We start from the raw sequence: 21,542 nt of genomic DNA on the forward strand, positions 1-21,542 counted from the left end.
CTATGGATATGGACGTGGATATGGAAGCAATGAGGGGTTTACAGGTGGTAGAGGAAGAGGCATGGCTGGAAGAGGGGATATGTTTCAATGTTACAATTGTGGTGAATGGGGTCATAATGTGACAAGCCAAAGAGAATGGGTGGTGACATGTTTCTCTTCCTCCACAATTTCTTTCTCGAGCTTAGATTATGGTATTGAGATTAAAGGGGAAGCAGGGCCAAGCGGTTTGACAGCTGAAGAGAAGGGCAAAACAAAGGTGGTGAGCATAATCCGTTTGGAGAAGAAAGAGGATGATTTGGGAGCTATGGTGATGCCTATAGGTAAGAGGGTTACAAGAGATCATGATATGAGTGATGCAAGTCCCAGCCATAAAAGTGGAAAATGGGTTGAAACAGATATAGGTAAAGAGAAGAAGAGAAAACCCAGGAAACATTACAATGCATCCAACTTTCCTTTGGGAGAAGGGCAACCAAATTATAGTTTACGAGCTGATTTGGTGAGTAGAAAGGCTGATGTTACCTTTGGGCAACTCATGGAGATGTATCCTAAGTTAGAGGCAATGGAAGCATGTAGTCAATCCCATGAAGAAAGAGCCTGCAAGGGGGTCAGTGAGAGTCCTATCTTTGAATGAGCTACTTGATATATATGCCCTACTATGGATGCATGGCAGAAGAGAAGTGCATTGGAGAGGCTTATCTTGATGGACATGCACAGGTATGTGTTATTACTCAAGCTTGTGTATCAAAGTTGAAACTCAACATGGTGAAGAATTCAGGTTTTTGCATAAAGCTTACCAACCAATCGAGGGTGAGGTGCTTGGGAGTTATAAAGGACTTGGAGGTGGATGTATTTGATGTTAAAGTGCTGGTCAATTGCCATGTTATGCCTGCAGGTATTGGTGCTTTCCCTCTCATCCTTGGAAGACCATGGTTACAGGCAACTAAAGCTGTACAGGATTGGGGACATGGTACCATCACTCTCTACAATAGAAGGGGTGATAAGAAGAGGTTTGACATGGTTAGCAAGCAATCTTTGGACGCTGATTTTGATGAGAAAAGTGATGAAAGAAGAGTACTCAAGTGAAGAAGAAGACAATGGGGATGATGGCAGTGAAGTGGAAGATAGCAGCGATAGCGATCTAGATGTTTCCTCCTTGTTTCTTGAAGAAGAGCATGATGAGAAACAAAGATTTCTTGGCCTTATGGAGAATGAGGATATCTCTGGTCCTTATGAAGCAAATTGAAGAGCTGATGCAACCCAAAGTTCAACCTAATATCAAAGAGGAGCTGGTACAAGGTATGTTGTCTCCCGACTTGACTAGTCATGAGAAGGGTGAGTACCTACATATGATACAACAATTTCTCCATTTATTCATCACTTCTTATGAGGAAATTAGAGGCTTTAAGGGAGAGGAAATTGACATTCCAGTCATGGAAGGAGCTCAGCCCGTACGCCAAAAGCTAAGGAGAATGGGACAGGTACAACTTAATGCTTTAAAGGAAGAGGTGGACAAGCTTCTTGAAGCAGGTTTCATATGTCCTGTGAGTCCTGCAGAATGGGTGAGTCCTATTGTTGTCACACCCAAGAAGGATGGAAAGTGGAGGATGTGTGTTGATTTTAAGCCTCTAAAGGCAACCATGAAGAGGGATCCATACCCCCTTCCTTTCATAGATGACATACTTGATTCTATTGCAAGGCATAAGAGGAATAGGTATGTGATGGATTCTCTGGATATTTTCAGCTCACCTTGGCTTTAGAAGATCGAAAGAAGACCACATTTATCACACCATGGGGATGCTTTTGTTATTGTGTGCTTCCTTTTGGTCTTATGAATCGTTGTGCGTAGTATCAATAAGTGCATCAATAAGGTGTTCTCTCCCTTTCTTGGCAAGTTTGTGAAAGATCTTATTGATGACTTTTGTGTTTATAGCTCTAGAAAAGATCATTGTGTAAAGCTTGGGATGACATTGAAGCAATATGATGAAAGTGGAGGTCAACTCAACCCAAAGAAGTGTCATCTTGCTCAACCAAGAGTGAAGTTTTTGGGACATATGATCTCAGAGAATGGGATTGAAGCGGATCCTGACAAAGTGAAGGCTTTGGTGCTCCTCCCATCACCTAAAGATACAAAGCAACTTTCTACTTTCATTCAAAAGGTGAAGTATATGGCAAGGTTCATTCCTTTGTCCTCTCAACTTCTTTATCCTCTACAACAAGTAGCAAGGTTGGATCCTCTACAATGGACAAATGAATGTGAAGAGATTTTTCAAGGTATCAAAGAGGTTCTTGGTTCTCTTCCTGCTATGCAAGCTCCTAATTGGGATAAGGAGTTTTATGTGAATCCATCAGTAGGTGAGGATGCTATTGGAGCTATGCTTCTTCAAAGAGGTAACAATTCCCACTACATGAAACCTATCTATTGTGCTAGTAGGGTGAAGCTAGATGTGGAAAGAGGCTATACTGAGGTGGAGCTCATCACGGTGAGTGTGATTTATGCATGTAGAAGGTTTAGGCACTACCTTCTCCATAAACCATTCACATTCCTCACTAGCTACACTCTTCTACCTCAATTGGTGAATAGCCCAACTTTGTCAAAGAGGCTCATGAAGTGGATTGTGGAGCTACAAGAATTCCAATTCTCTTTTCTTGTTGAAGAGAGTACAAGGGCTACATTGGCTGATTTGCTTACCTATAAGGAAATCCCTCTTCTTCTTAAGGAGGACGCAGTGAAGAAGCAACACATGGAAGCTTCTGACATAGACAATGCCTATCTATTGTTTTTTTATGGCTCTTATAGGAAAGCACATGGTGAAGCTTCAAGAGGTGTTGTAATTTATGATTCTCAAGATGCTTTGGTAACTAAAAGGAGTTTGAAGCTTACAACACAAAGCAACAATAAAGCCGAGTATGCTACTTTAGAGAAAGGTCTCAACCTTTGCCTTGAGCTTGACATGCGTCGTGTGAGGGTAAGAGGTGATGCTCTTTTGGTGGTTAAGCAAGTACTTGGGGTGTGGCAAAGTAAGAATCCAAGGCTGAAAAATATGTGTTTTCAAGTGAAGAATCTGCCTAAGCATTTTGAAGCTTGGAGTTTAAGGCATGTGGACAGGTCTCAAAATGAAGAAGCACATGGTGCAGCGCAAGCTTCAATTGGGCAATTGTATGTGGTAAGGACTGATTCTCCTCTTTATTTGTAGAGAGAGAGGAAGAGTTTCTACAAATAGGTTTTCTTCCATTAGAGTTGGAGAAGTAAAAAAAATATGCCTTCCTACGCCGTGCCAAAGGGTATGTGCTACTTGGTGATGCCTTGTATATGAAGGGGGCTGATCTTGTGATGAGAAAAGTTCCTTGGAAAGAGGAAATTTACAAAATTTTAGAGGAGAATCATGAGGGTTGTTGTGGTGGTCACTTTGCTTCAAAGATCACTTTGCATAAAGTCTTGCAGGAGGGTTATGTGTGGCCAAGCGTTCAACGTGATGTTCATCATTGGTGCAAGTCTTGTAAAGAGTGTCAAAGCATGGCAAATAGGGTTCTCAAATAATAAATTAGAGGCACCATTGTGGCTTATGATGTGTTTGAGAAGTGGGGTATTGATGCAATAGGTCCTCTACCTATGACAGCTAGAGGCAAATGTTACATACTTACTGCTATTGACTATCTATCCAGGTGGGCCGAAGCCAAAGCTGTTAAGCACATCACGAGTAAAGATGTTTCCTTATTTTTATATGAAGATATTTGCTACAAATTTGGCATACCATTGGAGTTAATTTCTGACAAGGGTCCAGGTTTCAAGAAAGAGTTGGTGGATTATCTATGTGAAAAGCTTCATGTGCATCGCAGGTTTACTCCTCCATATTATCCCCAATGCAATGGCATGAATGAAAGGTTTAATGGAGGGCTCATAATGATGCTTACAAAGATGCCAAGAAACAATGTGAAGACTTGGGATTTAGAGCTACCTTGTGCTCTATGGGCTTACAGGATTGCCATCAAATCAAGTACTGGTTTCTCTCTCTTCCATCTAGTTTTTGGCAAAGAGGCTTTACTTCCTATTGAAGTGGAGATACCAGCTTTGAAGATGATGCTAAAGCTTGAAGAAGAGCCTAATGATGCATTCAAGGAAAGGCTTCTACATTTGCAATGTGTACAGTTGGATAGGCTATTGACTTTTGAGCATTATGAGCAGGTCTTGGAGAAGAATCAAGCAAAGGCAAATGAGAAGGTGAAAGACAAGGACATTAAAAAGGGTGACATGGTGCTTCGTTACAATAATAAGCTTGATAGCACTTTTCAAAAGAAATTTCAAATCAAGTGGCAAGGTCCTTTCTTGGTCTTAAACAGGTTTCCAAATGGCATATATCAGCTTGCTGACTTGGATGGTACCCCACATAAAGCACGTGTGAATGGCTACAAGTTGAAGAAGTATATTGCAAGGTTGGTGACTGTGATTGAGGATGAGCCTTCTTTTAAAGAATTTGTTGATCATGTGGCTAAGGATGAAGATGAAGTGGAGACTCTCTCATGTGGTTTACAGGATCTCTTTTGTGCTGCTGATCATGAATGATCTAGCAGGCTGGGGTGTGGCAAACTATGTTGGGTGCTGTCACGTGACACATCCCAACCCTATGTGTCCGTGGACAAGCTACACCACAACAGGGTTCAATCAGTCCGATCAAGTTAGATTAGCAGTGATCTGGAGAACTTTTGTGAGTCTATTTGTAGACCGTGCATGCCCAGTCACTTAGCATAGATGCATATCCTCCGGTTGCACACAGCATGATCATCGGAATTCCCATCAGAATCCATTAGCATCAGTTAGGGGAATTTTCCAGTGCATGTAGCCTATTTTCCTATTTATTGGGATTTTCACTTATTATTTTTAAGTGACTTTCCAACAAAAGTAGGTAGGGCAATTTTGCTAAGTTAATATATAAGCAAACCAAAGTTCACACTTTCTGGCAGAAGAGGCAGCAGGAGCTTTCCGCTCAACAGGTCCCTTCTCAGTAGTACCCTCCAGAGCCTAGCGTTTTGGATAAAGACCTCTGCCGGTGAGTCCTCTTGCAGTACCGCGGCAACACGAGATCCCCCGCATCTTACCCTCCTTGCATCATCGCCAAGACCACCAGCCTTGTAGCGTTTTTGCTCACCAGACATCAGCCCCGACCAGCGTTTTTACTATCGCTAGGGACTGCTGCAAGTTCAGCGATTTTTCAGCCATGCACTAACGCCAGCAGATCTGCAAACATTCGGCGTTTTGGATCAGCAGCCCCAGCGTTTTTGATCAGCAAAATCAGCATTGAAAAACAGAGATTTTCAGCATATAGAAGCGTAGCAGATCAACCCCCATTCAGTTGCAGAAGTACCCCCAAGTTTAGCCCAACAAAACGCAGCCAAACCAGTCATTTTCAGCCACCGAAACAGTCCCTGAATTCAGCGATTAGAAGATCTCAGATTTCAGCCATCAAGTCGTCGTCGTCGTCGTCGTCGTCACCGTCGTCGTCATCGGCATAGTCCCATTGCATCAGTCCATTGCATACGCATTGTACACCTTTGTGCAATCAAAGTAGACCACTCTCGCCCGATGAGAGTGGGGCCTTCGGAGAAGGGTTTTACAACCTCTCGGGTGTCGTATCTCTTCTCTCTCCTTCTCTCAGTCTCATTCACTTGCACGCACAATATCCACTCACTTTGTTCGTGATCACAGCACTCTACAAAACGGAAGGCTCTCTCCTTCCCTAAGAACTAAAAGGAACCTTGAGCAATAAAGATCACTAATCGTGAGAAAATACAACATTCATTCCGCTGCACCTAACATTGGTATCAGAGCTTTGGAAGTGTTCTGCATTACTCAAGGAAAGAACCAGAATAATTTTTTTTGCTTGTTGCGGTCGCACGAAGCCAACTTTACTTGGGCGTGGCGATTCCTAATCATGTTTTGTTGAAGAGTGACCGGAATCCGAAGAAAGAAGGGCTTGTCCAGCCTCCCCTTGTGTCTCTTTTCACTCATTGAGAGCGGACCGTGCACTTAGCGGCCGGCCAATTGACGTGAGGTGGGAAAAAGCAACCTTGGTGTGAGCGCAAGGCCGCCAAGGGGTGCGCCCGTAGATAAGGGTAGAACTCGGGTGAAGAGAAGATCCTTCTCCAACGCGATTTGCAAGCGAAAGAAACCCTCAAGAACCTCAAGACCTCAAGACCCAAGTTCCTCGTGAACTTAAGAACCAAAGATCCTAGTGCATGGTCGTCACCCGAAGCGGCATGGATTCTTCGCATTTAGGTGATGAGCATGAGAGAGGCGACCAAGCATTCTCCCCACCAGGAGATTTTTCCAACCCTCTCCCTTCGCCATCTACGCCACGAGTTGTCCTCACTCCTATGGAGATGATGGTCAAGTCAATGTTGGACATGATGGCACAACAACAAGAGACGAATCGAGTTGCCTTGGCACAACTCGCAAGCAAAGCAGATGAACAAGCAGCAAAGGACTGCATCAATTTAATGCTTATTTTGCGACAACTAAGAAAACAGGCAACAACAAAGTTTTGACGGCAGCTATGTACTTTGCCAGTGATGCCATAAATTGGTATCAAGCTTGGCAAGAGGCACAGCTAGCCGCGCACCTAGAGGCAGCCGACGATCTCACGCCCCTCTCTTTTAGCTGGGCTGATTTCCAAGACAAGCTCAAGGCGCGGTTTATGCCACCTCAGTACCTTGCACGACTAAAGGACGATTGGCGAGCTGTCAAGCAAAACGGTACGCCGGTTATGTCTTTTTCTAATCGTGTTTTGCAGCTTGGCACTCAATTACGCAAATCGGATGCGAAGCGCAAGGAGGCATTTCTTTACGGATTGGACGAGTATATCAAGTATGATGTCGAGGTACTCAATCCAATCGATCTCAACAAAGCGGTAGCAATTGGTCTCGCCCACGAGATGAAGCACAACAAAGGAAAGCATAAGGAGAACAAAACTTCCACAAGTCTCTCGTAGACTTCTCAGAACCCGCAGAACGGTAAGAACGGTAAGAATAATAACTCTTCTAACCAATCTTCCAATAGTCTCTCATCAAAGAATTCTTCCAATGAATCTAAGGGTAAGGCTAACACAATTGCTAAACCTAAGCTTACTCCAGATGAAAAGGTAGCACAAGGAATTGTAGGAGGTTACATCACTTCGGAAGAACAAAGCACGTATTCTAAGGAAGGTCGTTGTTTTCATTGTCACATTAAGGGTCACATAAAAAGAACATGTCCTAAGCTTGAGTCGAATGAATCTAAAGAACCCACAACACCTACTACATCTGTCAATGCAATGAATGATAACACGATTGTGCCCAAAGTTTCTCAGGACCCTCCCATTGATGATTCTCTCATTAAATGTTATGGTCGTACGTCGGGGCACCTTTTTGTCATATTGTTTGACCCAGGTAGTATGCATGATGTGATTAGCCCCTCTCTTGTTGAGAGAGCCCACCTCGAAGTTAGTCTGAGATCTCCTATCGAGGTCTCTGGCTTTCGTCCTGGTATGGACGCTCTCATCACGAAGGAGTGCCTTGATGTGTTGTTTGCCATTCAACAGACTGCCTTCACTAGAAGATTTGTTGTTTCTCCTCTCTCAGGATGTGATATGATTTTAGGCATGAAATGGTTTCGTGAAATAAACCCTCTCGTTCATTGGGAGGCTAGCACTTCAACTCTCAATGTCAAAAGTGATTCTCCTATTGTCCTTTATGGAGTGGATACTTCTCCTTCTCCATCTCTCATTGCTAATATGCAGGACAAGGTTGAAAGGATTCGGGAAAAGGAGACTCTCTCAGTCTCTTCTTCTCCAAAGCATGACCCACAAGATTTACATGATTATGTGAAGCATGATGATGATTTGATTGACAATGACTTGCATGATGATTTGAAGCACAATGATAAGCATGATGATTTGGATGCCAATGATATGTATAATGATTTGGATGACAATGACAAGCATGATGATTTGCATGATCAAGATGTGATTTCTCACAAGCATGATGAGTTGCATGAAGAAGATGTGATTGTTCACAAGGATGATGTGTTAGTTGATGCTTTTTCTAGCGAAGCTAACCTCGTTGTAGATTCGATCAATCACCAAGAATCGATCTTGGCTTTCGAGTCGAGGTCCACAGATCCCCAACAAGAAGATTCGATAGATTTCGAAGAAGCGATCTTGGCTCTCGAGCCTTGGTCCAAAGAACCATCACAGGAAGTATTATGTGTTTGCATGATTGATACGTACGCATTGTTCGAGTGTTTCATTCGTGAAGGTTTCCTGTATTTTAGTCAGCATCGTTATGTGATCCCTTTTCCTAGGCATGACATATTGTATGTTGAGCACGTTTTTCTCATGGATGAGCACGAATGTATGCGGATTGTTCATGAAAAGTTGACAAGTTTGTATGTCAGGAAGTCACATTCCATGTCTCTTCCGTGGCATGACACAGTTTCCGAAAGAGCACATGATTGTATGAGCACCAAGCATGGGCATTTCCATTGTGATTTGCCACAGTTGATTGATTTTGATCAAACAGACAAGATTCGAGCGCATTGTTTGCATGTGTTTGATGAACGGGTTGTCACTCTGTATCTATGTTCATCTACATTGCATACACAGTCTTTAGCGAAGACAAGATTTTTTTTCTTCACTTTACATGGAATGGGTATGTTCATGGTTTTGTGTTGGAGATGGTTTCAAGAATTTCCAGCCATGGAGATTCTTGAAGATGAAAAAAGCAAGACTCTAGACGAAGTTGAATCATCGAAGGAGCCACAGAAGACTTTGAGTCGCTTTCAGTGCGGCCCAAAGAAGCGAGCGTTGCAGACCTTTATGAAGTTCAAGTACCGCACGACCCACACATCAGAGTTGGCCGGCGAAGAGTCCCTTCCAGGATTCCAGATGTTGTTGGCGATCTCCCTCCACGCCATACAGTTTGGTACCAGTACCTCACTTTGAAAAGGAGGAGATGTCACGTGACACATCCCAACCCTATGTGTCCGTGGACAAGCTACACCACAACAGGGTTCAGTTAGTCCGATCAAGTTAGATTAGCAGTGATCTGGCACTTTTGTGAGTCTATTCGTAGACCGTGCATGCCCAGTCACTTAGCATAGATGCATATCCTCCGGTTACACACAGCATGATCATCGGAATTCCCATCAGAATCCATTAGCATCAGTTAGGGGAATTTTCCAGTGCATTTAGCTTATTTTCCAATTTATTGAGATTTTCACTTATTATTTTTAAGTGACTTTCCTACAAAAGTAGGTAGGGCAATTTTGCTAAGTTAATATATAAGCAAACCAAAGTTCACACTTTCTGGCAGAAGAGGCAGCAGGAGCTTCCCGCTCAACAGGTCCCTTCTCAGCAGTACCCTCCAGAGCCTAGCGTTTCGGATAAAGACCTCCGCCGGTGAGTCCTCTTGCAGTACCGCGGCAACACCAGATCCCCCGCATCTTTCCCCCTTGCATCATCGCCAAGACCACCAGCCTTGTAGCGTTTTTGCTCACCAGACATCAGCCCCAACCAGCGTTTTTACTGACGCTAGGGACTGCTGCAAGTTCAGCGATTTTTCAGCCATGCACTAACGCCAGCAGATCTGCAAACATTCAGCGTTTTGGATCAGCAGCCCCAGCGTTTTTTATCAGCAAAATCAGCATTGAAAAACAGAGATTTTCAGCATATAGAACCGTAGCAGATCAACCCCCATTCAGTTGCAGAAGTACCCCCAAGTTTAGCCCAACAAAACGCAGCCAAAACAGTCATTTTCAGCCACCAAAACAGTCCCCGAATTCAGCGATTAGAAGATCTCAGATTTCAGCCATCAAGTCGTCGTCGTCATCACCGTCGTCGTCATCGGCATAGTCCCATTGCATCAGTCCATTGCACACGCATTGTACACCTTTGTGCAATCAAAGTAGACCACTCTCGCCGACGAGAGTGGGGCCTTCGGAGGAGGGTTTTACAACCTCTCGGGTGTCGTATCTCTTCTCTCTCCTTCTCTCAGTCTCATTCACTTGCACGCACAATATCCACTCACTTTGTTCGTGATCACAGCACTCTACAAGACGGAAGGCTCTCTCCTTCCCTAAGAACTAAAAGGAACCTTGAGCAATAAAGATCACTAATCTTGAGAAAATACAACATTCATTCCGCTGCACCTTACAGGCGCATTTCTGACACCCTGTTTTTTTGTAAACTTGTACATACGGACATGACGCCCGATGTCAAAAGGGTGTGTGGGCTTTCTTTTTGTGGGTTTTTTAGCTTGTTTTAGCAAGCACATGTACATGCACTGCAAGTCGCTAATCTAGTGACAGCTGTCGAGCTACTGTAAGTGCCCGTGAGTGAGTTTTTTGAAGCGAGACTTGTATATAACTTAAACTCATGTACAAACTTGAAAGAGTTCAGTCAAACTCTAGAAAATTGCAGGTTTGAGCTCGTTGTGCCTCCTTGATGGTTTTTGTTGCAGTTTTTGCCCCCGCCTTGCCTACTCTACGTATAGTCGTATCGGGACAACTCCCTGTTCGCATCAATTTTGCATGTAGAGGCGTGGAGATTCAAATTTGGTCATCTTCAGCTTTCTCGCCAGTCATTTTTCAAGCTCTCTCTCATTTTAAAGTGCCCCAATTGGAGTTGTGCTCTTCAAGTTACGACTAGTTCTTTGCAGGGTTACGGCCATGGTAGCCTAGTGGCAAATTGTGTGCAAGCAGATTGGAAGGGCATGTATCTAGGAATTGTGGAATTGATGTTGAAGTTGTGGGTTTGTGATGTCCAATGATAAAAGGGGAGGCCCTTGTCTTCTTATGCATTGGTCGGCGTGTGCTGTAAATCCATGCTTTGGCAGGGTTTTGCTCCTATGTGACATAGTCTTTTGGGTGGGCGACGGCCAGTAAATTTCCAAGGGGACTACTCTTGCTGGCCTTGTGGTGTTTCAAAGGGATTTTTTCAAAGCTTTTGGTGTCTTGTAGTTCTCTTTCAATGCTCTTGGGTGACATCGCTATAGAGGTGTTTCAGTTTGCTTGTTTCCCAACAACGTCTACACCATCCTTGCACATTTGAGCCTCGAATCCCCCATTGTACCTGTGAGTTCTGGGCTGGGGCTGAGTGTGCTGCCACGCGAGAGTCTATATCGGTTCTTTGAGATAGTCGAGTCCTTATGTTCTGGTCTGCTATTGTGTCTCTGTGTTGATCAGCTGTTATCTATTGTTTTCGTTGTTTTCCTTCTGTTTTGAGTGAGATGTCACGCACATTGCACTGAGGAGCACCCACTGTAGAGAGCACGCCACACTATCCGCGCTACATGTGTAGATGATATTTAAGACGTTTGGCGAGAAGGTTTGTGGGTGTGGGGGAGACGGCTATTAGTCCTCAGTGCAAGGAAGACAAGAAAGCCATTAGTACTCAGTGCAAGAAGTGTTGCGAAAAGAAGTCGTTAACTCTCTCTCCAAGATGACGAGGTGCATTCAATTTAGTTGAAAAGAGTCATTTCCTCGATCATCATGGCCGTTATGACGCCATGGAAAGAATCTACTTGTAAGTACACTTTTTCAACGGTTGTACAAAGGACACCTTTTCTTTTACCACACCTATTTTCTCAAGAGAGAATGCCAAAAATTGTAATTTTTTAGAAGGCCTCCTAATGACCTCCATAATTTCCTAATGAAGAATTTAATCCAAGGAATTTTTAATCAGTGTAATCCATCATCCTCAACAAAGGTCCAAAGTCCTTTCTGAAGAGAATGAAATCGTCCCAGTATCTCTTAGTATAATAGGCAGTGACATACGTAATACTCCCTTGTCTCTGGCTATAATCACAAGGTTGACATATCTGCTGCTTTGGAGTTATTGGAATGTATCTGCTTGTCTGTATCTCATTGTACCATAAAACACGTTTTCGTAGGTCCAAAGTGGTGGAACAATGTGAGCCTTCACTTTTCATTGATCAAGTGAAACATGTGCCATTTTAGTAAGACCTAGTGACCATATTTTTTTGGTTTTATGGCCTTGAAATATCCATCTATGAACGTTTCTATCTTAGGTTTCACTGACCCATGCAATTGAAACTAGGCTGACATCTATGTGTACCGACACATACAGTCTCGCCCCATGGCTAGCTGTTGAGACGACACGAGGATCAATCTAGCATAATGATAATGTGGGAGCTCCCACAAGCCATGTATGTAAGATTTTAATCTAGTAAGTGCTTCATCCATAATTGGTGTAGCTCCTAATTCCACTCTTAAGGGCCTAATGCGGCAGGAGCCTAACATCGGATCTTCCCGAAGATCCTAGTGACCAGCGGTCTCTCCATATCTTTCCATCCGTGGTACATCCCACAAGACTGGCTACGATAGTCTAATCTAGGTCCCCAAATTTGTACTCCATTCGATAATGTGGATGTCCTTGAGGTATCAGATAACCATAGCTGAGTGTGGGGCTCTTGAAACTGAACTAGTGAGCACATCTACTCCAGCCGTGCAAGGGTTGTATATCCACGTGTAAATCTTGAAGCTGTTGCCTCTCTCATAGAGAAGAGGTTCCCGTAAAAACGATTTCTAGATATGTGGAGGACTACGTACTCAACCACTTCATGACCATACGTGAATATTGACGTGAATGCCCTTACCCGTTGTGCTGTGGTGTTAAATATCATCAAAGACAAAGGTATACAAATTTAAATCTCTAAACCAAACAAAGCTCTATAATGCATCCAAATGCCTTTGTGGCCCCTCTGGCGAGTCAGCATGAATACAATATCATCCGCTTAAAGTAATGAGGGTATCTAAGTTCCTGATAATTGTGCACCTCTATCACCCCCTATATCAATAGTCTACTACCTCATTAATATACATTCCAAAATCAAAGGAGAGCGGATTTCTCTGCTTCACTCCAACCGTGGAGTGAGCTATCTCTGATAGCTCCTTTCGTGCACGCACTCTACCCATCACCTCTTTAAGTGTCAAGATACTCCATGTAATTTTACTCAAAACACCTAGATAATACAATATATGCATCAATCTTGCTCTCTGATAGCTCCTTTTGTGCACGCACTCTACCACCCATCATTGCTTTATGTGCCAAGATACTCCATGTAAGTTTACTCGAAACATGGAGATAATACAATCTATGCATCAATCTTGCTCTAGGCCTTGTATCAAAAGCTTTGCGAAAATTCACAAAGGAGCAATAGATATGGCACCCTATGCTCGAGCCTCCTCAATGATATCTCGAAGTGTAAGTATATGATCAAGCGTAGAGAATACTCTCCTTAATCCAGCCTATCCCCATGCTCGAACGCCTCTATTTGTGCCCAACGACTGAGCTCAAGCTATCATAGCGTGGAAAGCTTAGCAAATGTGTGACCTATGGTGATGATATGATAGTAGGGAGCACAGGTTCCTCAACCTTAAATATTGGCACCTTAGGGTTAGTGCTCGAGCTCTCAAGAAACCCTTCACATATGGCTCTGTTAAACATGTAGGCCAACAAAGGTGCCAATGTATATTGGGCATGACATAAACGTGCCGTAACTAGATCATCGTGGTCCTGTGATCTGTCTATGTGTATTCTATCAATGACATCACATGTTATATTGAGAGAGGAGGTGGAAGTTTGGCGTCGAGACATCAGTGGCAAAGGGAAGGTTGAGCTTGCACTCTATATAGAGACTAGCGGCCTCCATGTGTTCATAGAAGTGATGGGTGTAGGTTCTCACTGCTCTTGGAAGAGGCTCCATGCCTCTCTGGAATCGTTATTTGAGTATAGCTTGTACAACTCCTCCTCGAGCTTTCTCTTCTTTCATCTTATAAGCCATTAAAAGGTGATCTGTGCCTATTGTTGTGTCTCTGTATTTTGGCTATAGTTTCTCAACACTAATCATACCAGACCAGCCATTTTGAGGTGTAGTGTCTCTACCATGTCTCCCTGAACCACAAGAGGGGGGAGTTGCAACTGTATGAATAGCATTTGTAAGTTGGTATGTAAGCTTTGTCAAAAGTGCATGAAGATCTATTGCAGCTAGCAATCTAAAAATCTCGAAAGTGTAGACATCATCTATCTCCGTAGAAAGCTCATATGGAGGATAAGAACAACTCTCCTGGCTATCCGTAGGCTGTGTAGCATAGCGGAAACTTCCGTAGGACTTGCTGAAGCAGATGGCTCGTGGATCCATGGCACAAGGGCAAGCAAGGCAAGTACATAATAATCCACTGTGCTAGCACCATTTTGATGTGGGTTACATGTGAACGTCTCTTGATAATGGCCATCTAACTATGCCATTGACTGGCCAAGCCCATGTGTAGCTCCTATCTATGTGCATCTACATGAATCATTGGAAACTCTCTTGATGCCAAGATTTGCAGGGTCATACTTACAGAAATAATCTGTTGATGTGTCAAAAAAGGCAACCTAACAAGAAGTTGTCCTTGCATTGAAGTCCCCAACCAACATGATATCGCCCACTTTGAGTACTCCATAATATCATGATTCATGATCACGTAAGACGATTGCTCATTTGGGCTAGCATATCCAGAGATACAAGGCACTGAGTAGCATAGGCAATATAATGAGGACGAAAATCCTCTGTTTGAACTCTGATCCACATGAGCATGATAATCTCTCCATACTATCTATATAATAGGATGCAACTCCCATATGAAGCCTGGCAACTCCTCCTGATCCATTAGTATTCCCACGAGCTTCTTTCCTTGTCAGTGATTTCCATCTATATTCTGAGACTCTTGGCAAGTTCCTTGCCCTTCCGCTCATGAGAATATAGAACAACATCTCGTCCTCTCCTTTAGGCTCTCCATGATTTTTTTTCTGGGAAAGAAGGCATTGTACAACTGCTTCTACCCTACTTACGTATCGTCACTAGCTATGTCCTTTACATTATTGCATTTAAAGCATGCTTAATTTTCACCATCATAAAAAGGAGTGTGTGGGCACGCGCACCGCGTTGTTAGGAAAATTGTCGTCTAGCGAGGAAGGTGCAAAACCTCTAGCTGTGAGAGTTCGTGATGAGAGTCACACACACTTCGTGAAAAAATGTTTATGTTGTTCACCAAGCCTCTTCCTGAAAATGGCTCAAAATTGTAGAGCGTTTGTGATAGGAAAATCACAAACCCTCTTCCTAATTGTGCTTGGAATCTGCTTGTTTTTATGAGCGAAAATATCACAAATTTACGACCAAAAAATAGAAATGGAAAACACATGAAGTTCAGCCATGAAAGCTCAACTCACATACAAGCACAATACCCATTCATAATCCAACCTTATTCATGGATTCTTGTAGCCTTGCCTCTAATTGCACAATTATAACATTAGATTGTTGAAAGGAAAACTCTAGCTTCCTCCTTCAACGTGCTTTGTCTATTTTTACCATTTTTATGCCATTTTTGGCCCAAAAATGACCCCTTTTTTAGCATGAAAAGCTCAATCAAGCTGGGAAAATTCCTTATTTGTGTGGAAAACTTCCCTCAAGCTCAAAGTGCATGCTAAACATCATTTTTTAATCTCTCGAAATGTTTGTGGTGGCTGCGCATGCTGGTTACTATTTTTGGCAATCTTTGCCCACATCGAACTTTGTAGGCGAGACGAGTGTGCCATCATAAGACACTTGACATATGTACATTCTTAAACCAAAGTAGGCGTGTTCTAAAGCAAGAAAAGATGCAATGGCACAACATCCAGGGCCATGACTCCCTAGATAGGTACACGACAGTTACCACAGTAGCCGCTTTTGCATAAATCACACTACGTACATTAATGCTTTGATTCCCATGCATCAAAAAGTATAAAAGGTGTGGTGAATGTTTTTGTTTCACATTATGTACGTGCCATGGCACAAATGCGCATGCGTGGCTGGCTTGCGAGTCAAGTTTCTTTTGTTATTTCAACCTCCAAGAGATAGTTTCCGCTCTTTCTGATGCCTCTTTTCTCATTTACCATTTGAGACATCTCTCAGCAGAATCTACAGTTGTCTTTTGACTGATTTTAATTATTCACTGCTTCAACCCTTTCCTTTTTCATGATCTGAGTGCCAGATCTTACTCTGTACATTATCTTCTTTGTGGGTTTTTCCTTATTCTGAGTTTTTCCACCAGTAATGTAAGTACTACAAAAATGATTTGTGCGCACGCTCCATGCACGCGTGCATGGAGCGTAATCTTTGTGGGTTTTTCCTCATTCTGAGTTTTTCCACCAGTAATATAAGTACTACACTTGATGAGATTTGATCTTGAATGTGCAGGTGGAATTCACACTGCAAACAGGAAAAACTGAATCCATTGTCGACCCGCGACTTGGTGATAGGTATCCCAAGCAGATCTATCAGGACATTATAAGACTAGCCCTGGATTGTGCAGCCTTCAAGTCTGGTGACAGGCCGTCTATGAAGGTATTGTATTGCATAAAAGGGAGTAGGATGTCACATGCATTTGCACAAAATTTAGTGTTGCTCACGATCATTCATAATCAGTAGAATTGAAATTCTGGGCAAACTTAATTTCTTAAGAGTGGGAGAACATTTTCAGGTAGTGGTGGCTATTCTCGATGGGTGTCGATGGTCGGTCGCACGAGACTTGAATAAGATGAATCATAGTGAGAGCTTCCAAGATAATGAGCATGTGGATGAGGAGGCTGTCTCATGTCGAGTGAGTCGGCAAGAAAGCAACAATGTTTTGAGTGAGTCGACACTTGTTCCTCGATAAGGCCATTGCTTTGACAAAGGAGTTCTTCCCATCCATATAAATGATGTGTGCATTGCTATTGTTGAAAGTACATCGTTGAAGGGAATGTGATTGACATTTTTTCTGTGAATGAGCGGTGATTCAAGCCGTGCTTTGTCAGTCACAACATTTCCCATCATTGTATACCAAATACTGAAGTGTAATTCTATCATTGTATACCCAATACTAAAGTGTAGGATGGGAGGCATTGACTGTGCAAATGTGCGGGAAATTGGCTTTTGCATGGAGTCCCATAGTCAATATAAAAGAGATTTTTTGTCGAACCACAAACGACTGTAACATTAATGCAGTTTTGTACAAAATGCTCCATTATTTTGTATTGAAATAGATTCTATGAATTCAATGTGAGATTCAGAAGCTTTTCTTTTTCAGTTTCTTGACATCAGTGAGGTTTCCCTTATGAATATGTACTCAATTGAATACCAAATACCGAATCTCTTAAAGCTCTAATATTAAATGTGAGAGTTGGAAGTAATAGGCGTGTATTGTACATTGTGTATGATCACTCAATGTGTGCAGACAAGGAGGGATGTGAGAGTGAAAGCAACATTAAATGAGACAAATCAAATTTTCTTTGATCATGCCCTCATACATCAAATCTGCAATTTAAGATTTGATGTAGAGGTAAAGGAAAAAGCTTAGTAGTGCACATCTTTATATGATGATGTACAAGGTATGGCATGATCTGGTTTATAATGAGAGAAACAAAGTTTTGGGATTAAAAGTTCCCACTCACTTTTGAAAGCATCCCCCTCTCCTTCCCTTGGTTGAAAGTTGTGATGCTAAAAGGAATAAGAACAGCACCTATGACGCGTATTGTAGATTTGTCAACATTTGTTAAGGTGGAGAGGCCGTTTGATTTGTTAAGGAATATCAAGTTGCCAAAGCATGCTTGTATGTATATGTGTTGTAGCTTGCAAAAAATGGAAAGATTCTCTCTCTCTCTCTCTCTCTCTCTCTCTCTCTCTCTCTCTCTCTCTCTCTTTTTGGAACTAGCTAGATTGATGCATTTGCATGGTTGTACTACCCTCAGCATATAGACATGCACATATCCCTAGTACTAGAGCTCCAACTATCCCCATAGATCTCATCATGCACTAGGTGTCCTCTCTCTTACTATTTTGTCTTTTCCGATAGGCAGAGGACATACACACATGTATACTTGATTTGTCTCATAGGCCAACTTCGGCCTCACATAGATGTTAAAAAGCTCTCTCTCTCTCTCTCTCTCTCTCTCTCTCTCTCTCTCTCTCTCTCTCTCATATTATGTACAACATACAATGCGATATGTGGCAACTTTCGTAGCCTCTTTAAAGAGGGTTTTGGGCCTCTATTTAGAGTTATGAGATACCAAGATCAAGGATGCCTTGGCCTCTATCTACTGGAGATTTAGCGACATTGAGAAGGGTTATTGTGTGTGTGTGTGTGTGTGTGAGAGAGAGAGAGAGAGAGAGAGAGGCTCACAGATTGGGAGACACTTAGAGACAGATCACAGTGTTTTTTCAATAGTGTTCTTCCATTCAAAGATTGAGCAAAGACGAGACCAACCAGAAAGAACGGATAGAGGGTAGTGCATTTCACTAGTATAGGTATATTGAGTGATCAAGCAACAGAGCTGTGGAAATCTAGGAGGCCAAAGACAAGGGGGTGCTCCTATCGGTAGAGAAGGTTGCAGTAGAGGATTATATCTATAGTGGCGAGAGATAGGAGACGCTATGTGCAGACACGCACCATGGAGGCCATCGACATGATCATGCATCAACTGGTGCGAGCCATCTTCGGATTTTGATACACATATCCACCATTTTGTATCTATTCTTTGAGATACACACCCACTTTTTGTACACCTTAGGCTCTTGATACCCACTTTTTACAGCTCTAGTAGTGTTTCTATTTAGTCATTTTCCCTCTCTTTATTTAGACCTTATATCATATTCACCATGGTGTAACTCTTTGGTCTCATGGGTCACTATGGCCTTTAGAAGACATTAGCTCTCTAGGTGGGGGAAGATTTGTCAACCCTCTAATATAACATTTGATTTCATTTCATTTTCTCTACACTTACTAGATCAGTCTCCTTTATACATAGTATCTGGGACCTCCCTAAAGATAGATATGTTCGAATAGCCTTGGAGTCCCTCCGTCATCTAGCGCGACAAGTAGGATACATCTTGCTAGTATGTAGAGATGACATCCTTGTTTCAGCCACATGGTTTCAATATGGATAGACTTCCCCCCTTCCTAGATGTATCCTCCTTGTCTCTCACCCAGAAGAGACCACTTGACTTATTAGACAAGACTTGATACAATTAGACACCAGACTGACATGGATACATCCAACATATGAGTTTGGCAAGAAGATGGATTTCTACAAAGAGCATCTTCTCCAAATTATAGAGGATGGGTTTGTGACTAGACCTAGCTACATGGACACTCATTTATCTCATGGGATATGATGTACTGTTGGTCAAATGCGCACATTTTTATATCAGCTTGAGATTGAGACTGGTAGATTCAGGGGAGTACTAGCGGGGACTGGGATACGTTTGTTATGTCATATGGAGCCAGAGACGGACATTATATATTCCATTGTCTAGTGGACTATGAGATACGGGGCCATTTTCACTCTCTTTTTAGAGAGGGTTTTGGACCATTGTCTAGAGTTGTGAGATACCATGATCAAAGATGCCTCAGTCTAATGAGGGAATCAAGAGGAGAGAGACAATTCGAGAAACAAATCATAGACTTCTTTAGACTAGCTACCATGTAGCTAGAGGAGCAACCACCACAAAAAATTTCACACGTACCAGAGCAGATCTGCACTTGCAACAAGAGGTGAAAGAGTTGAAATTGATGATCCATTGCCAAGGTTGGTTGGTTCATAACTCTCTCTCTCTCTCTCTCTCTCTCTCTCTCTCTCTCTCTCTCTCTCTCTCTCTCTCTCTCTCTCTCTCTCTCTCTTCTCATGCATTCTCTCCTTGGTTCATCGCTTTTGCATCATCAACTTTGACACATGGACCAATGTAGTTAAACAACATGAGAAGACCATGAAATGGATAGAAGTGACGAAAAAGCAAAAGGCAGCCCCAACACCTTCTCCTAGTATTATAAATAATACATTGGAGGAAGAGAAGAGGAGAAAAGTGCGAGCTTTTTATGTATGAGTTGTGGGATGGAAAGAGGACAAGAGTCCAAAAGAGGATGCATTGGATTTATGCTGCATGGAATCAAACAAAAAGACACCGACTGCTGCATGGAGAGTAGGAAAGGATGTGTCAAAAGAGACGCCACTGATAATGAAGTATGTTGATCTTGAGACAAAGAAAGATTTTCTTTTGCATCGACGTGCCTTGAATGGTGAGAAAGTATTTTTGGAAGAGGATCTCCCTCATGCTCAAATTGCACAAAGAAATAATGTATGCCATGTGTGAATGAGGCTAGAAAAGCAAGAAAGTGGACTGTTTATAGAGAGGACAAACTAATTGGAGAGATGTGGAGTACATGATGGTTTGCAACCTATGGGAATTTTTTCCCTCATTAGGAGGTTTTTGCCCGCGTGCGTTGTATATACGCCCATCACTCTAGAACTATCTTATCTTTCCATTGCACACTAAGTAATCCAGTCTTAGTTGTGTGCCTTGAGCTTCCTTTGTCTTCTCCAAGCTATGTATGTTTCCCTACGACCCTAATTCCAACAATTGGTATCAGAGCAGGTTGCGTCCTCCCGAGGCTTAGTTACCAGCAGCTTCAACATATGCTTGCTCACTTTCTTCGATTTCAGTGAGCTTTGACGAGCATCAACAGGTCGACAAATACTTTGGGCAAGCTCCTAGAGCTTGGTCTGCTCAAATTTTTTATTCAGGCTCTCTGTTTCCACTACATGCAGTACTATGCAGGCTATTTTATAATTTTGTGAAAAATTAATTCAGTCAGTGCCATTTTTTGCATAATATGGCCCTTTTAGTCTTCTACGATGTGTGCTATATAGCACGTGTTGTTCTTGTTTTTTTTTTCCTCTTTTAAGCAGTTTTCACATCAGGTGCAGCATTTGCCATGGTTGACAACAACACAGATGTGTTCAAGATGTTTCCTATTGAGGATAGATTGGATGGGGACAATTACCCTATGTGGGATTATATGATGCAACGTGTTCTTGTGTCTTAGGTCGTTTGGAATATTGTGCAGGGTATTGCTGTACGTCCTGATTCTGAGGATGTAGGCGATGTTGAGGATATTGCAGGTTTTGGTGGCAGGATTGCTACTGTCACAGTTGTTTTGCCTACGACTGAGCAAGATCGTTGGGATGTAAAGCTCATGCTTTGATTGCGTTGTCTGTCAAGCGCACTATTATTCCTTACATTCGTTCAACAAAATTTGCAAAACAAGCTTGGGGTATTCTGGCTATTCCAAAGAGCTGGAGTCGAAGATTATGCATGAGGAAGATGAAATGGACACTTTCCTTGCTGGTGTCAAGGATATCAATGAGAAAATTATCTTTGTAGGTGATTTTTTAATAGCTGCAATTCTCTGCAGACCTGCAAAAACTTCTAGAGAGCTCATTTTTTAGCAAGAAAAAGGACACCTCCATGTTCGAGCAGCCATAACTTCTTCGTTTCTTCTCTATTTTTTGCCTATGGATACTCTACAGACATCTCCATGAGACAAGCTTTGTCATGATGTCCTTTATTTCTCTTGATTTTGAGTGGATTCCATGTCATTTTTTTAGGGTTTTTCATAAATCTCTATAGGTGTTTACCACCACAGGTGTTTTGGT

General features: G+C 42.4%; 1 protein-coding gene across 3 annotated transcripts in view; it reads left to right on the forward strand.

The window, feature by feature from the left end:
- Positions 1–17,139, forward strand: part of LOC147440963 (LRR receptor kinase SERK2-like) — a 122,199-nt gene extending 105,060 nt beyond the window's left edge. For all 3 annotated transcript variants that reach the window (XM_086482745.1, XM_086482744.1, XM_086482746.1), the window contains 2 exons: positions 16,270–16,416; positions 16,553–17,139. In XM_086482745.1, coding sequence (XP_086338871.1) covers positions 16,270–16,416; positions 16,553–16,729 — 324 coding nt within the window. In that variant the 3' untranslated portion in view covers positions 16,730–17,139. The remainder of the gene's footprint in view (positions 1–16,269; positions 16,417–16,552) is intronic.
- Positions 17,140–21,542: the final 4,403 nt, after the last annotated feature.

The sequence above is a fragment of the Adiantum capillus-veneris genome, chromosome 15 (assembly GCF_014529385.1).
Source record: "Adiantum capillus-veneris isolate H3 chromosome 15, ASM1452938v2, whole genome shotgun sequence".
Lineage (NCBI taxonomy): Eukaryota > Viridiplantae > Streptophyta > Polypodiopsida > Polypodiales > Pteridaceae > Adiantum > Adiantum capillus-veneris.